The sequence below is a fragment of the Bombus huntii genome, chromosome 7 (assembly GCF_024542735.1).
Source record: "Bombus huntii isolate Logan2020A chromosome 7, iyBomHunt1.1, whole genome shotgun sequence".
In the NCBI taxonomy this organism is placed as follows: Eukaryota; Metazoa; Arthropoda; class Insecta; order Hymenoptera; family Apidae; genus Bombus; species Bombus huntii.
In genome coordinates, this window is record NC_066244.1 from 11912164 (window position 1) to 11930043 (window position 17880).

The following is a 17880-nucleotide window of genomic DNA, read 5'->3' on the forward strand; positions in this document are numbered from 1 at the left end:
AGAGAAGAAGGAAATGAGGAAAATGAGACAGGAAGAGGAACAAAGGAGCAATTGACGAGAGAGAAGGAAAAATAAAGAGAGTAGAGAAAAAGCAAAAAAAAAAAAATGTAACACACGATAAATCTTTCTTACACCGTTCGTACATCTACTATTAATTAATTGATTAATTAATTAATTATTAAATACGACTTTACGAGAGTATAAATCGATTATATATATTATATATATAAATATAAATGAACAAGATTACCTAGGAAAGAAATATGAATACATGTTTTTCGGTGAAGAGGGGGGAGGGGGGAAGAGGGAGAATGGTGAAGGAAAAGATAGAAGAAGGTTCTCCATCCGCGAGAAACTAAATAATCGGAGGAACATTTTTGCCATCTTGTTATATAATATATATATTATGATACGTGTATGTACGCGCACGCGTGCAGACGCGCGAAAATTCGTGATACGCGCGTTTCTCTCGCGTTCGAAAAATGACGTCATCGATTATTTTAAATGATCGTTCATTGATTTGCGACTCGTTCTACTTCCTTTAACTTTGTTAATCTTAATTAATTCTTCCGCATCGAATTATTTCTTTTATAAGAATATTTATTTACGTAATATTTATAATACTCGTTCGATTTAATGATCGACTGTGCCGATTCTAACGAATTTCAAAGACGAATATATGTCGTGTAATTTTATTTCGTCCAAGATACTAATCTGTTTCGTTTTTTATCATATTATTCGAATGAAACGATCGATCGACATTGTTCGCGATTGATTTACTATTAAATTGAACGTCGATCAAGCGTTGGATCGGTTTGCACGATCGAACACGCTCGAAAACGCGCGTGCACGCCTGCGCGCGTGCGCACTCCGCGATTTACCGCGTATGTATATTGATAGCAGATAGCAGAACGCGAAGCGAAGAATGCATGGCGGTGGAGGAAACGGTGGAAAGACGAGTGAAGTTGAAAGAGAAAAACAAACGATTTAATATATTGCAGATACTATATTATAAATATAAATATAAACATAAAGAAAATTAAAACTTAAGGAATAGTTATTTCTACTACTCTAATTCGTCGCTTCTACGTGTGATTGTTGTATAAAAAAAAAGAACAAAAAATACGATTATTGATTTATTATCATTGTTATTACACGATTATCATTACACGTTACGACTACTACTATTACTATAATTATTATTAATTATTGCCGAGCGAAAGCAGTATGTTAGGGATAGAACCGGGAGCACGGGAAAAACTGTCGAAGAAAAGTCAAAATGAATGAACCAAAAGGAAAGTAAATAGAATCGAAGAAAAAGAGAGAGAGAGGAAGCGCGTGTACGAAGAAAGAAAAATAATTTGTACGGTCCGATTTTGTTTCCTACGGTAAAAGGTATTCTTAATTGACGTACGAATGGATTTCCAGAGAGAATAGATAATCACAGACAAGAGTAAGATTTCCAAAGGAGCAAGACCAAATGGAAAAGAAAGCGTAACAAAGTATGTTCGAAGCGTGTAACACTTGAGAAAAGAAGACAAACGACAAAATGTGAAAGAAAGAAGAAATAGGAATAATAAAACGTGACGATCTTCATTAATATACACATTTATAGTTTACGAATCGTTAAAATGATCGGGAGAGCTAACGGAAGATCAAAGAAAAAGAAAATAAGAGTAAAAATGAAACACGATATACCAATTATACATCGATAAAGTATCGATTGCGAGGGAAGTTGAAGAATGTTAGATAAAGTCACGGAAATGGCACACGCTCGCTCGCGCGCGTTATTTACGAAGTTGTTTCTTATTAAATAATAAATAGAAAAGAAGAAGAAAGAGGGAAGAATAAAAAATGGACAACCAAATTGGGGAAAAATATTAACGAATAAAAGATAAAGGAAATAGAAGAAAGAATGATTATTAACGCGGAGGGACGTGTCTCGCTTGCCCGCATCGGATTTTGCTGAAAGTCGTTGTTTCTAATAAAAGAAATAATAATTGAATAGAAATTCGAACCAGTTCAGCAACCATTTTCACCGGTGTCTCGTTAGTATGATACTCTCTTGTAGGTTAAACGTAAAATACAGTTTAGTGTGTAATAGCGTTAATTGTTCTATAAAGTTCTCTCACATTCCGTGCAACGTCTACCGAAAGTTCTAATTGTTATCGTGTTTGTCGGCAATTCTCAATTTTCTTTAGTAGCTCCACATAACATGGAAATTAATCGTCGATTAATAGTTGGAGCGTTTCTTCTTGTTCATTTCTTCTTCTTTCTCTGCTTTCTTTATCCTTTTTCGTTGGTAGGATCCTTTGAAATGTTCAATGTTTGATCCTCAATGGTTTTATCTGTTCGTTAAAGGAAGCAGTTAATTAGCCTTCTTATTTCTCGCAAGAAAATTCTTCTTTGTAAACGTCGTATATCTTCAAAATTCTTTCTTTTCGATGTCCACGAAATTCTAGTTACGTGATTACGCTGCAACACGCGCAAACAACTTCTCCGAGTTCATCTTCGATCATTCACTTCTTATCAAGCAATTCGATTCGTCACGTTGCACTTTAAAGTCGATTTAGTCAGAAACCCGAAACTTCTCGTCGTTTTCTCGCCCTTCGCTTCATTGCAGCCTGAATAATCTATCACGAAGACGAAGAAGAAAAGACGAATTCATCGAAGAAGACAAGTAAAAATACCGATTATTCGTGTGAGAATCGTTCGAGGGACTCGTGTAGCGGTTTTCTCGGATCACAAAACATCACGAGGTAGAAGATCGATTAGAATTCGCGCGATCGACCATTCATTCGTGACATTCGCCTCGAAGAAGCTACTTTCAGCAAGATCTGCTTTACTTTAAGTAGCGGTACGCGCGTGGTCGTTTGGATATCATTTATCGGTATCGTTCGTGGTTTTTATAACGAGAGAAACATCATTTGGGGAATTTGAAGTGAAATGAAATTTGAATTTCGGGTGAAACGATTTGAATTTGAAAAGGTGATTTGGAGAATTTGCATCGTTAGTGGTTTTCATAATGTTACAAAGATGATTCGTGTGGGGAAGTTGAAGAAGGAAGAAATGATTTCGTTTTGGAAAGATGATTTGAGGAAATTAAGGTAGAATACAAGATGAAAAATCGTGAAATGTCTGCAAGTAAAGTAAATTGAAAAGGAAGGGAGAAGAAGATCGATTAACGAGGCATTTTCGTCGTTCGCATTTTTCTTCGATATATTCGATCGTTCCAAGAGATTTTAAACGAATTAGGTAGAACAAGACCGTTCGTCTGATGATATACTTTGGATTTAATATCCGTTCGATTTTTCTAATCATGCATGATACGATAAACTTAACGATCATCCAAGTAAGCACACTTTTACTTTCCTCTCTGTACGATCTTCAAGATCTTCTTTGCTTCAATTGACTAAACTCGTTATTGTATTGTACATGCTCGTTTATCGTTCGCGCTGATTCGAACGAGTTAACTCGTTTCCTATTGTTACGTTGCGAATAGGAAATCCAAGTGATCAGAAGGAATTAGAGGATGGAATTCGAATCCTGCCTCTCTTGCTTCGCTCTCGTCTTCGTTTAGCGTTGTCGTGGTCGTTATCGTTGAAGAAAGGGGGATAAGCGAGAGGGTGTAATCGTGGTACGCTCGAAAAAGTGTTGCTTTCGACTGGTAATCCTGTATAGAAAAAAGAAAAGAAATATATTCAAAACTTTGGAACAATGCGAATGTAGATCTACGATTCGATAGTTTGAGGATCGGAAGATTCGAAGATTCGGAAACCAAAAAATTATTATATTAAAAGATTAGAAGATGTAGAGATCTACGAAGGATAAAAAAAATTTTAATTTATTGAAAATTCGAAGATTCAAAGGTTTCAATACTTAAAAGTTTGAAAATTCCGAAATTTCAATATTTGAAAGCTCGAAAATTTTGAAAGTTTCAATATTTGAAAGTTCGAAAATTCACGTTAAATTACGTTAAATTACAATGGCCAGTCGCACGCCTTTTCGCGTGAGCCAGAGGAAGAATCGACCGTGGGGCGCGTTATGAAAAGAATGGAAAGATAAAACAAATTTAAAGTACGGCGTAGAGCCGTGACAACCGAATTACCGAATTCAATCGACAGTTTAGCGGTTAATCGCCGTAGAGTGTAATTAAACTATTAAGTCTTGTTTAAGGATGAAAAATCGTCTTCTACGTGAGAAACCGCGACACAGCGACTCGGCTCGCTGTAAGCTCACGCGCGCACACGCACCGGCCGATTGCTGCGTATGCACGATTTTATTACAGTGATTTTTCGGTGCCGCGTTTTAGAAGAGTACACACACCGTACAGGTGAAAACTCAAGAGTCAGCCGAAAGTTTTTAGAAATGCGGACTGAAACAACAGCCATAATCCGTGAGACTCGTAGCAAACAGAAAAAACATATTAAAAATACGAATCAAGTTCCTCCCAATCGTTCTTCCGGAATGCTCGACGCATGGCGTCGCGCGTGATCTGAAGCCGTGTACACAAAATCTTGTGGGATACGATTGAAAATATAGTTCGATAGCACCTTTGTATATTTCCTTTTTTTTTTTCTTTTTTCAGTATTAATTATTTTTATTCCTTTATTCTTTACTATTTACTAATCTTTTTTTCCCAATGTCTGTGATCAAGAAAGTTAGATTATATTTAGAAACATATTTTTCGCAACTAAGAGAAGTATAATAAAGAGCAATTTTTGTTGTCTTCGTCAGTTAAGCTTCTCTATCATTTTTATTATTTTTACCGATCGCCCTCGTACACTTCTTCTATATTCGTTCTCCTTCCTGTAAATAACCCTATTCTCTGATAATGATAACATTATTCGTTTCATTAGCCCAATTTAATGATAACAACTTAAAATAGTCTTCTAGTGAGATGAATAGTTTCCATCCGTTAAGTTTGTTACGAATAAAAGATACGATATCGGAAAAGGGATAGTGGCATTCGGAAACACTAGCTACAGCAAAAGTGCTGATCCTCCTCAGAAAAAGAACAAAGAACGCCGCAGGAAGCATTGCTGCCAAGTATCAACATTTCCTTGCTAATTTCGTCGAAGTTAGGGAAGACATTAATACTGCAAGTATCAGTGCCTTTTAGCTAATCGGATTCGAACAAACTATTGATACTTCCTTCGTAGCAGTTTCCTTTTCCACTGTACCTTACCTATCGTTCCCACGCGATACCTACTAAGTCCAATTTAATTAAACTGTCTAGCAAATTTTTCGAGCTATATTTTTAATCGTTCATTCCCGATACGTATAAATTTTTAACGTGAGAAAACCAGAAGGTCACTGATTGGTGATCGTGTCTTCGATAGATTATTTTACGAAAAAAAAAAAAAAAAAAGAAAAAGAAAGTAAGAACGGAACCGTGGTTCCTAACAATCGACGAAACAAACTAAAAGACGACGGCTGCGAGAAGAAAGCAACGTAAAGACGCGGTCTTCGGCTATTTTGACCTCTCTTTTCGTCTCTACGCTACTTCGAAGGTCCGCGTTTCGAAGGGTTTTTTATCGTTCCGTAACTTTTTGCGACCCTAACCTACGCAATATAGAATTATTAATTATCGTAACTTTTTAGCGTGTGCGTGCGTCTATTTGTGCATGCGTACGCGTGATTCATAATAATCCAATTGAGGTACAGCTCGGTTGATTTTGCACGACATTTCCGGATCCGACTAATTCGGATCGACGATATATCTCACAGCCAGAATTCGACCGGTTTCGACGCGTATTATCTCGAATAATTAGAAAAGAGGAATCTAATTAATAGTGCTAATAATGAGATAAATAACAAGTTTCGAATTGTCGAGACGATCTCGTTTCAAAACAGCGTCGATACACTTACATATCTTCTACGCTTCAACATCGAGAGGAAAAAGAAAGGAAACATATTACAAAGGAACGCTTAGTCGACGATCGATGCACACTCGCCAAAGAAAAAAATAAAACATAGATTAATCGCACACGTGACAGTGCGATTTTTTAATCTTTACTTTTTATCATCGAGCGTGCGCGTCGAACGGTCGAACGTTTGAACGTTGTTCAAAAAGAAACTAAAATAGTAAAACGAAGAACAAACCATTTCGAGCTTAAAGGAACCAGAAGACAAAAATGTAATAAGACAAAACAAAAAAATATACGCGATACGTGAAAAGCAAGTTAAAAAAAAAAAGTGAAAAAAGGAGCGAACAAAAATGCAAAGAACATACATAGAAGGCAAGATAAAAATTAACAAAAAAAGAATGATGGAAAATGGTAAAAAGAGGAAACACACACACGGATACACACATACACGGGAGAGAAAATACAAAACGAGTTCGATGAAGTCCTCCATTCGATTTCGCGATTGGCGGACGATGCGTCGAAGAAAATCTAGTGAAAAAAACCAAAAAAAAAAAAATGCAGAGAGATACGAATTCTATTAGCGGACGTGCGATCCAACTGTGCCTCGAATAAAATCTTGAGCGACGTCCCCTCCGACTAAAACGAAAAAATTATATAAAAAAAAATTCACGAAAAATGTGAACAAAAAAAAAAAGATTATGATATGTAATAGATTGTAAACGTTCACTACTATTCTTATTGATATTATTGTCATTATTATTACTGTCATCATTATTATATTGTCATTGTTATTGTTACTATGATTACCGTCACGCGCATTTTAGAGGAATTATTCAATCTACGATGGCGAATTCCGCGCGACATTCGTGTTTTTACTTCTTGAGCGTTGCGATGAGGAGAGAAAAGAGTAAGAAAGTGAGAGAGAAAACAGAACGAAACGAAAGAAAATTCACGGACACCAGATAGAGAAAATTAATTTCCCGTGAAATACGCTATTTTCTAAATAAAAACTTCAAAGAAATAAATTCCATAGAATCTGGAAAGTAGCGAATTTTTGCGCTGGGAAAGAAGTTTCTAAAATTCTACAATTCTCGATTCTTTCGCGTACAGATCGAAGTATTCATGTTTCGATCATCGATCTTCTCGGTATTCTCCATTTCTCTTCGCCTAAATTGTAATATGTAGCTTTCTATTGTAATCTACCGCCGCGTAAATTCTATAATTCCACTTGAAGGACTTGAAAACGTTCGAAATATCTAGACTAGGATTTCCCCACTTTGATTACGACTGATTTATAATCCGCTTCGATATCGAGTTTAGCTTCCAATAGATTATTATCGATAAAAAAGCATTACACGGTAATCTAATTATATTAAGAGTAATCTAATCTCTTAGTTCTATTAACAAAGCGTGATCTATTAGCGTCACAAAGCTTTTTAAAGTGGAAATCGTTAAGTCACACGACGATCGATGATCGATAGACGATGGATCCGACGCGGCAGGATTGTAGATCAAGTTTTCTGCTTCCGTTTTCTCTATTCTATCCGGTGTCGCGTATTTGAAAGCATCGAATCAACGTTTCGAAGGGAAAGAGCGTTTCTACGAAGCCCGGCTTTTGGTAGATCTAACGATTAGCTCGAACCTTGATCCATTTGTGGACGAAACGTCGATCGATCTCGCCCATGTTGGTGGAATCGCCAACTGGAAAGGGAAGAAAGAACGAAAATCAGCGTGAGAATGCGTGAGAATATACGATAGAGCGAGTGTGAGAATGAGAGAATGGAGTGAGAGCGTCGAATAGAGAAAAATGTGTGAATTATTAAAAGAAAAAAAAATCTCTCATCGGTACATTTAATATAACGCTAATTCATTATTACAGACATTATTGGATTTACGGTAAACGGATAAGCGATTGATTACAATTTTGTCCTAATGTTCAGAGAAATAAAACAAGGAAATACACACCCGTTCCCGTTATACACTTCCGGTTCTGCATCGTACCACGTTCTTCCTCGTCTGTCGCTCGTTCTCACATTCTTAGCTTCCATTTAATCATCTTCGGTTTTAGCTATTTATCGTTTAGCTGTTCTTACGGAACCGCACATTTTGTTACTAATTTCGTTTTGTTGTTTTTTTTTTTTTTTTTTTTTATTATTACCGTTACTTGTGATTACTTTGTTCCAAATATTTGTTCCTATGTCATCCAATTGTCTGGATAACAAATATTACTAATCTCCTAGTTAACTACGATTATTCATCAAATACTTATTCCTATATCGTTTAATTATCTAAAAGGTATAATCATTGTTTTCTGATTTATCTTGTTTAACTGAGACTATCCTTCAATTATAATTATTTGTTTTTACCATGTCTATTTTTACAAATGTTCTATAACGTTTTCATTGATTACAATTATACGACTGAATATATCCCATCAAGTTCTCGTGATTAATCACGTGTCGACGTACGGTTCACCAAGTAGAAGATAAACTCTCTCGCAAATACATATGTAAAGATACGTTCGAATTTAGGTGACTGATAGGTAAACGACGGTTCGATAAACGAGCGGCAGATAAGGTAATCGTCAGTGAACATCGCGTTTTATGTTCCTTTCTTTTTCCATCCAATTCGTTGTTCCTCGGTCGAATACCTGCCTATCCCCTCCTCCTCCTTTCTCGTCGATCACGCTCGAACAGACCCCAGCAAACAGTATCTTTAACCGACTGTTAAATATTTTCAAATAACATTTTCGTATCGTTATTTGTTTCAATATATTACTCTTCTTCGTCATATGTACGAAACAATAATTCGTCTATCGTGTTAAAAAATTATTTTGAATATTATCGAAGTCATCGAATTGTTTCCTTGAAACGTATAAATATATTTTACGTAAGTGATTACGTATTCAGTTACCGAATTACTTCTGATATTTGCTGGGATCTCGTTTCACACGTTCGACGTCCTGACACACATTTTACACGTCGTAAAATATTTTTCTTTTTTCGTGAACCAAAACCGTCGATTCGTTAGCGATCGTAATTTGTAACGCGAATCTACATATCTCGTACGCTTCGTCCTCTTCGATATTAGGATTCCGTTACCTATGTTAATTATGGTTATCTCGACCGATTATGTATGCCGCCATAGTTATTATTTTATTATTATTATTATTATTATTATTATTATTTTAACGATTATTAATATTACGGTTAATTTTATTACAAATGCAGCGTTCATATTTTGTTATTAAATTAGACTCTGTTGTTGAATGAACCTCGCATTTCGTTTTATTTTCTCCGCTTACGTTTCAAATCCCCTGCTCCCTCCTTCGTTTCTTTGTCGTTAGTCTTCTATGTATACGTATTTTCGATGACATCAACGACTGAAATAATATTGAAACACGTGGAAGAGGAGGTGTATGGAGAAGAACATGAAGATGCGTTTGCGTTCTTCAGAATTTTTATTATAAATAAATTCTCTGAATATATATCGGTACACCACGGTATCCTACAACGACGTTTCTCTCCCTTGATGAAACCTTCGAGTGCCTGAACATCATTCTTTAACGTTCTCCGATCTCTCTGCAAGCGTCTCTACGTCACAAGCATTCCTACTTTATCGAACTGAGCGAACGAATCTACAAACTTAGCGATTGCCTATGTTCCTCTATGTGTCAATAAGTTACCTCAAAAAATCGGCCAATCTTCGTTAATTTCGTTATTTCATCACACGGAAAAGAAAACAAAGAAAAGAAAATGAAAACATGTGACCGTGAAATAGGCACGGTGGAATTTTTTTATCTTTGAACTGCATATAAATTGAACATTAACGAAAAGAATACACGAAAACGTTAAATTTAACCGTATAATACGTAACCGTTTCTAAAAAGTTCGGAGATATAAAGTTGTTTAATTTGGCGAGGAAGATAAAATGTCAAGGTTCAGGTTCTTAAATGGAACCCTAGTATTTATATTATATTTATTATCTTATTGTGCACCCTAAGGGTCGTTTAACGGGAGGACGAATAAAGTGCATTTCCGATCAATTATCAGTTAACTACAACAGCGTAACATTATCGAGAAACATGTGTGATAATTAGTTAATCAACAAGTGCACTTTACTTGCATCCTAAATAACATGTATTATATTATAGTTCCAATTATAGATCCGAACCTGACACCAAAATTCTGTATAAAATATCGAAAATATTTGACCTTATCGTATTTTCCTCTCCAAACATAATAACTCTATAAATTCGAAAGACGAGAAAAACAATTACATTGCACAAGCTTGATACACCAAACACGCGGTATAAACAGAGTCAGAAGAAAAGAAGCGACAGAAAATAAAAGTGGTAAAGAAAAAAAATTCGACTTATCTTTCTCGATGCAATAATGATACGTACGCAAAGCTTATCAGATTAAATATCCTTACAATTAACAGTGAAGTAGTATTGCAACGGAAAATCATAAATATATGAATCCTTCTTTTTCTCTTCCTGATTCTTATTTTACTATTTTTTTTTTTTTTTTTTTTTTTGTAATTTTTCCTTTTTTTTTTTTCTTTTTGTTTCGAAAGTAAATTCGAAATCTGATCAGCTGGCGTTGCGATAAAAATTGTCTCAGTTGAGATCTTCACAGACGACAGTATCGCCAAAAGCAGCTTAGCCACCTCGTAATTCGCCGGCCTCGTCGCCGCTCCTCCTCCTGTTCCGACCGCGTCCTATAAAAGAACCGGAATTATTCTGTAATACCTCGTTCCAATCAGTGAATGATAATCTAACGACAGACTACATTATTTGCTGTCGCGCACGGATGACCAAAACGAGCTAAACGGCGACGTGCTATACCAAGTGTTCTTCTGATGATCTACCCGTGTGAATGAAAAGGAAGCGAAAAAATTACAAATAAATATTAACGAATTATAATAAATGAAATAATGATATTGATTGATATAATAATGATAAATGAATGATAATGAGACAAAATTATGCAGAAAACTCCTCTCTCGTTTTGTTTGTTACAGCACTTTAAAAATAATTCTGCACAACATGTAAAAGAAGAAACGTTAATAAAAGAATAATCTAATCTTACGTGTTTGAATACATAAATTAGGGAATTTAATGTGTATGAACATATATAACATTCAAGAGAGCATAACACTTGGCAAACATGATACATTTTCGTTTCTTTCTTTTTAAACAAAAACAGTTATCGTTATCGATTGGTTTAATAATAAGATTTATCATCTAGATGGCCAATTAGTAGAGGAATGCAGAAAGGAAAGTCGATGATATTGCATAATTTCGTTTAATATATGTTACGTGCTTACTAGTATTAATCTAATATTAAATAAAGACAAATATACACATAGATATGCATATTACGTGAAATACCTGTCCATACCGTGACTTAGTTCGTTAGCTACAATATAAAGAATTATTACCGCTTTAAACTTTATTCTGAAGTAGAGAAACGATTATAATCGTTTATCATTCGCGATAAGCTTACAACGATAAAAATAAGAGAGAAAGAAAAAACACCTCGACAGTAAGAATCACACATTTCCTGGTATATTAAAGATATATCGTGTATTGATTAAAAACTTTATTTTCATCGCTACAATAATTTGCAATGGTAAAATACCGATGTGACATTACATGCATATGTCATTTAATCGATATTTGTCCTTCTCTCGCTCTCTCTCTTGTATACATATGTAAATTTGTTATATGCATAAAAAATTACAAAACTTTTCGTTATCTGTATTATCATTGTTTATGTCATATTTTTATATTACTTTTTTTCTTTTTATTCTTATAGCCTCTGGGGCTTAGAAATGATAAGTTAATATTTTGTACTTTATTTTGTCCTTCTCTGTTAACTCTTTATCCTTTCTTCTTATTTTAAATTATATATAACATAGAATTTGTAAACAAGCATGTACAAGTATCTTTATAGAGTTCCTTAAAAATATATGTAAAAAAAAGAGAATAAAGTATGATGAAATTTCATGAACGTAATGGTATTGTTACAAAAGTTATGGACAAGTTCACAAACGTGAAGAAAAAGGAGCTGTTAGATTCAAACTTTGTACGCCGTTATTTACTCCGATACCTGCGCGTTAATCGGGGGAAAAAGCAGCCGAATTTCTTCACTATGTTACTCTTAATTACGTTGGTCATACTAATGTAGTGTACTACCGGAAGGCTTGGAAAGTATTATAAGTTTTCACTACCTCTGCGTATCTGATTGAGACATGCCAGCATTCTGATCATAAAAACAGCCGGTACAGTCATTGTGTCTTTCGTCTCTTCCAACATGACTGCATTCCTCTTTTTCAACTGTAAATTCCATTATTTTTATATTTCATCATTTAATTATTAGTATTTAAGTATTTAATGGTAAATAATATATAAGGGCTTACATCTTCCGCAAACTTTTCATCAAAGCTGGACTCTTCGCTTATCGGTGCCCAAAGCTTAACATCGTAATCAATACCAGCTGTGGCCAGCAGTGGTAAATACGGATGTGGTTGCAAACAGTTAACGACATGTTGATCTGCTTCCAGTAACATGCATAACCTGGCCGTGTCTTTCTCCCATATGAACACATGGCCACAATCGCTACCCGACATGACGAAATCGTTGCCCCAAAAGTTTGCTTCTTTAATCATGGTCCTAAAGAAACTAGAGTCAAGCGGAGGAAGACCAACTGATCAGATAATATGGCGGCCTTATACGATATGGCCCACGCCGTTCGAAGGCTTTTTCGGAATTAAAAACGTGTCAACAATCATGGTTTCCGAGAACAACTCAAATATCTTTGTACAGACACAATGAATACAAACGTTAAAACGTTATATACATGAAGGTAAAGGTTTTCAAGAAACCAAACTCGCCAAATAGAATTGGTGTTTCAACAACGTTCCACAAATGTTTCGATTAAAAAGGTTTCGATTGCAATGGATTCCATGTTAATCTTTTAGTCACAAAATTTAATCATATATAGCCTTCTCAAGATATCGTCATTTATTACGCGAGAATTGCGTTAATCGTTCACGACCACCAGATTGAAAGTTACAACAATGCGGAAGATAGAAATATACCTAGCGTTACGGTGTCCCATATATTTCTGCTTGACACGAAGCTCCGTTACGCACGTTTTGTCGAAATTCGCCGATCCTCGACGCGTTGGAGCATCTCCCATAGCTTCCTCCATTTCTGTATCTGCTGAACTTCCTAATCTAAATTATTTGAGAAAAACGCAATTTTATACTCAAGTATTTAACATTACGTTGCAGAAACCTTCTACTTATAACATTTTAAATATTTATGACATACCTTCCTCCAGCTTGTATATCTTCATCCTCGCTATCACTAAAAGCGCTTTCATCAGTCTCTGTCAAAAAGATAATGTATGATTTCTGATCTTCTGAAAGATATATCTGTTTACGTTACATCAACTTACTTTCTTGTATATCACTATATCGTATATGTTTGTCATGATTTCTGCCCGAGAATGTTCCACTACTTCCAGATGGTCCTACACAATGGAATGTTTTTATTCAAAATAAATACAAGTAGAAATATACTTATAAGACAATTAAAAAAATAATGATGTACCCGCATGATAACCATCACGGATCATCTCATCGGCTACACCAAGAGATATCGTTGCACTTGATGAACTTTTATCCGTATAAGTTAAACTTACAGCAGGTTCAGTGCCGTGTCTGTAAATAAAACGTAAACGAATAGAAATATTCGATCGAAATATGAGTCTGATTCATTTAGTATTATTCTTTCATACTTTTCAAGGAATCCGACTCTCATTTTCGTTAATCTATCTTGAAGGTTTTCCATCATATGTCCTTCTTGTTTATTTTCCATACTGCTACAAGGAGAGTCGTCATTGCTACTTTGATCATCTTCCGGTAGATCACTGGACTTATCCATAGTACGCGATGAACACGGTTGAGCAAAACACTGTTGTGTTTCTACTTGACTAGATTCAATTTCCATAGGAACATGTGATTTGGATTCGACCGACGATGAACTCTCATCGATCGTTTGCTTCAAAGGCATTGTTTCATTGGATGGCATTTCTTCTTTCGTTTCTACAGAGTAACTTGTCCCAGGATTACTTTGCGTACCGCTAGTACTTGGACTTTCTAATCTATCTGGTTGTTGCTCTGAAACAGCTACGAGTTATCCATTTATCATTCTGATAATCTGATAGGAATCAAACAACTTCAAATAAGATATAATTATATAAATACCTATTTCTTGATTAGCCTGAGTCGGAGCTCTTTCAACCCTTTCGGTTTCGTTGTCTCGTCTCTCTTCGTTTGATTCCGTAACGCTTTCGTTGCTATTTTGAGTGTTATCTTGATGATCAATCACGCCTTCTAAGCTATCTTCGCCGCCGCCGCATAAAGCGGCTCTAGTGGCTGGGTCATTTAACATTCTACTGAGAACATCAGTCATTCTCTGCATTAAAGAAGTTTGAAGAACAGGTCTGGCTTGAGCAATTTCTAAAATACGCAAAAGTAAATGTATACATTGTTGTTTCAGCAAGTTAAAAATAACAGACATTTAATATTCAAGTACCTGTACCGCTACGTCGACCACCCTCGCATTCAGGTCGAGCATCGGGACCGGTATCAGACCAGTCTCCTCTAAGTCTTAGTCTACGTACTGGCAATGGCGAACGTAATCTTTGCTTCTTACCCTCTCCTTTTCTAACTGCGACATCTTTCTTTAACTGTATACTAGCTTGGTCCTAAATAAACCGATCGATTTTGTAGCTGAATATAGTACGCGTATTTCCTTGAAAGGGAAATGTCTTTTATACCTTCACATTGAACAGGTAAAGATGATCGCTGCTATAACTAACAAGAACATCCTGCCCATCTGGACTATAATTCAATGATGTTATTCTGTAAGAATTCCCTTCAAATTCCGGGACAGTGAAAGTACATAAGGCCTTTACTGCTCCAGGCGTATCTGTCCAGCCTGCAAAATTATTTGACAAATCTTTTAACTGCTCTTATATTTGGTTTCTTTTATTATGTTAAGTACTCCAGTTACCAGTAGCTGGTGTTCCAAGTGTTCTTCTGTCAAGTATTCTAACTGTACTGTCAGAACAACCTATCGCTATTTGATGGGGTGAAGCAAGATTTACAGACAAAGCAGTTATAGCTCTTTCACAAGAAACTAACACATCCTCCGTGCACCTTGAAGTATTACACTTGTCCTTTATTCTAAGATCAAACCATCTCACAGTTCCATCTTCCCCACAGCTTAAAAAATTATGCGGCTCACCGGGTATTGTCGCTATTTCATATGTAGTACCGACATGACAATTAAATTGATTATGAAATGTTTTTGTTCTTCTTATTAAATCTGTAACCATGAAAATTTTCCTGTTAGTTCACGCAGCCTGTCATAGCGTTTAGTCAAAGGTCATTGAATCTTCACCTGTATACAAAATAATGCCATCACCACTACAAGAAACTATCCGATGATCACCACTATTAGGCAAAAACTTTGCACTAAATATATTTGCTCTATGACTGGTCTTATAGTCTGTTAATACCTGTAACAAAAATGTGAATTGAATTCATTGTTAATGTTTCTGTCTATGCTTATATATTCATGACATTAAATATATGTAGAACTTCTTATCCTATTTAATTAGCAAGATAGTTCTAGATTGATGGTTCTAAATGATAAAATTAGCATACATGCATTACACGCAAGGGTTTTTGTTCATTTGGCAAAGCTTCTGTATTTCTATCTATGTCAATGTTAGACCTTGACTAGAATTAAACCATCTATGATATTTCCTTGAAAAAGGATTATTGCCAATGAAACTTCCTTGAATGTACTTTCTTCTAGTGAACTTCGTTACCACTTAATCTTTTATAATAAATTTTTTGTAAATAAAAAATTACGGACATTTGTCCAAAAATATTAATATGATATATGAGACATAATTTTATACTATAATGTGTTATAGGTACATTCACAATGTATTTATAGCATTGTGATAATGTAATAATACTATCATATCAAACTTAATATTATATTATGAAAAGATAAAGAAAATACAATAAACACATAATGATAAATATATTTCTTATTAATAACTAAAAATATGAATACAAGCTCAGTTTGTTAACAAAGAAACACACGTGTAAGTCTCTTAAATTGCTTTGTCAAGGGTGAAAATATAAATAACCTTGGCACGGAATTTTACAAGACACACAAATATAGGTAAAATTAATATATATATATATATACATTATAAAATAAAAAAAATTTTAATACAACAAATATACTAATTTATTTACATCTTGGATTTTTTAATATAAAAATTATTTCCATTCAGCAAAAAAAAGTAGTTGTTTTATTATATTAAATTCGTAAATATGACCTATATTCTATGTAACTGCAACAGCACTATTCTTTCTTATATATATTCCTAATTCAACTAATATACGAAAATACAAGTTAATAACAATGCACACTTACTTCATAATTATAAGCATTCGTAAGGACAAGATGCTGGTCATCACTACCAGACAATATCAATTCTCCAGTAGCATTCCAACAAACAGAGTTTACACAACCATTGTGAACTTTTAATCTCTTCAACAATGCCATACGTTGCATCATTTGAAGACTTGCTAAAATATACATACACAAAGAAACATTTAACTTAAATATTAAGGTATTTGAAAAATATGATAATCACCACGTTTGTATTTAATAACAATGCAAGCGTCTTTATGTAAAGAAAACAGATCTAAAAAAATCTGTTACTCAGTTTATTTAAATGAAACACAAAGTTATCTAATTTTTAACAAGTTTTAATAATTCTTTTTCAGCGTTAAAATAGAGAAAAAACGTCTTGATCTTACACCATATTACACTGTATAATAAGGTTACCAAATTTTTACTTGAAAACAGAATACCAAATACCTTTGCTGCTGGAATAAAGCTTCATCCTGGTGTAATCATTGTAGGGCTGATAATAAATGTCACGAAATATATTTGAACGTGTCTTCTTCATGGTTAATCCTTAACTATTACGGTCAAAATTAAACGTCAATTTGCGGAGCACATCGATCCCGGATTAATGTCAAATTTCTGATAACCGTGGTAACTCGTGAACGAAGTCTGTCAATCAATGAAGAAAACGTTTTTTCATATCGAATAGATCAGAGAACGAACAACGTGCTCTTACGCAGCAAAAATCCACGAGGATTGTACCAAAACGACATGGCACTGCTACTAAAAATAAACTCCAAAGCTTCAAAAATTTGTGCAATCGGATGAGCCACGATCGCTTCTGACCAGAACAGCTGAGCGAACGTACACACACAATGCTAAGAAGAAAGTGCGCGAGAGCTCGATCATTTCATAGGAGTATAATCGATGTCGACAGTGATGTGACATACATTCAAAGAACCCTTCATTTTATGATATGTAAAATAGACTGTAAAATTGAAGAAATATATTTTTATTTTTTAAAGAATATATCTTTTTATAGATGAATGACAATATCTTTTCTTAATTAAATTTTATATTTAAAAGTTTCACTTATACTTTCACCTTTAAACACACTTTTAGTCAAACATGTTGATTATGTACATTGTTACGTATCTATATACCTGATATGCTACGAATATGGTTACAAATTTATTCCAGTATTCGGAGCGAATTTTAAATGTTATACAATTTTAACTAATATTATTTTAATTTAGCTAAAGAAATTTATTTGAAATACAAATATAAAATTTGTTAATACCAGACTTGTTTTGTCTGAAAAGTCATGCATCTACATATATAGACTAAAAATTTATAAGAACTGATTAAAGTGGTTCTCATTAAGATCTTATCAAAATTTTCATATTCTCCAAAATATTTTGCACAATAACTTCGGCAATTAAAAGAGCTATCGATATTTATCGAAGTCTCCTATTGAGAAGTTTACACTTTTTT

At 34.5% G+C, this 17880-nt stretch overlaps 1 protein-coding gene across 6 annotated transcripts; it reads right to left on the reverse strand.

The window, feature by feature from the left end:
- Positions 1–5343: 5343 nt before the first annotated feature.
- Positions 5344–17290, reverse strand: LOC126867292 (DDB1- and CUL4-associated factor 6-like). 6 transcript variants are annotated; one of them, XM_050621593.1, is made up of 17 exons: positions 17123–17290; positions 16858–17055; positions 16408–16562; positions 15352–15469; positions 14962–15276; positions 14726–14886; positions 14482–14653; positions 14151–14405; positions 13682–14072; positions 13495–13604; positions 13340–13414; positions 13213–13270; positions 12978–13115; positions 12297–12558; positions 12108–12213; positions 11266–11293; positions 5344–10592 (listed from the first exon to the last, which is right to left on the reverse strand). In XM_050621593.1, exons 2-17 carry the CDS (start codon positions 16946–16948, stop codon positions 10505–10507), a joined length of 2523 nt encoding a protein of 840 aa, XP_050477550.1. In that variant the 5' UTR covers positions 16949–17055; positions 17123–17290; the 3' UTR covers positions 5344–10504. The 6 variants fall into 6 exon arrangements, 5 of the variants coding, with proteins under 5 accessions (XP_050477550.1, XP_050477551.1, XP_050477553.1 ...); XM_050621594.1 differs by having other exon boundaries at positions 13682–14063; positions 16858–17290; XM_050621596.1 differs by having other exon boundaries at positions 12297–12549; positions 16858–17289.
- Positions 17291–17880: the final 590 nt, after the last annotated feature.

Excerpts from the sequence above, each read along its gene's own strand:
- LOC126867292 (XM_050621593.1), bottom strand. The coding sequence starts at position 16,948 with ATGAAGAAGACACGTTCAAATATATTTCGTGACATTTATTATCAGCCC. Across the intron at positions 14,406-14,481 it reads TGGTCGACGTAGCGGTACAG|AAATTGCTCAAGCCAGACCT; the intron begins GTACTTGAATAT and ends TGCGTATTTTAG. Across the intron at positions 12,559-12,977 it reads ATGGGACACCGTAACGCTAG|TTTCTTTAGGACCATGATTA; the intron begins GTATATTTCTAT and ends GCTTGACTCTAG.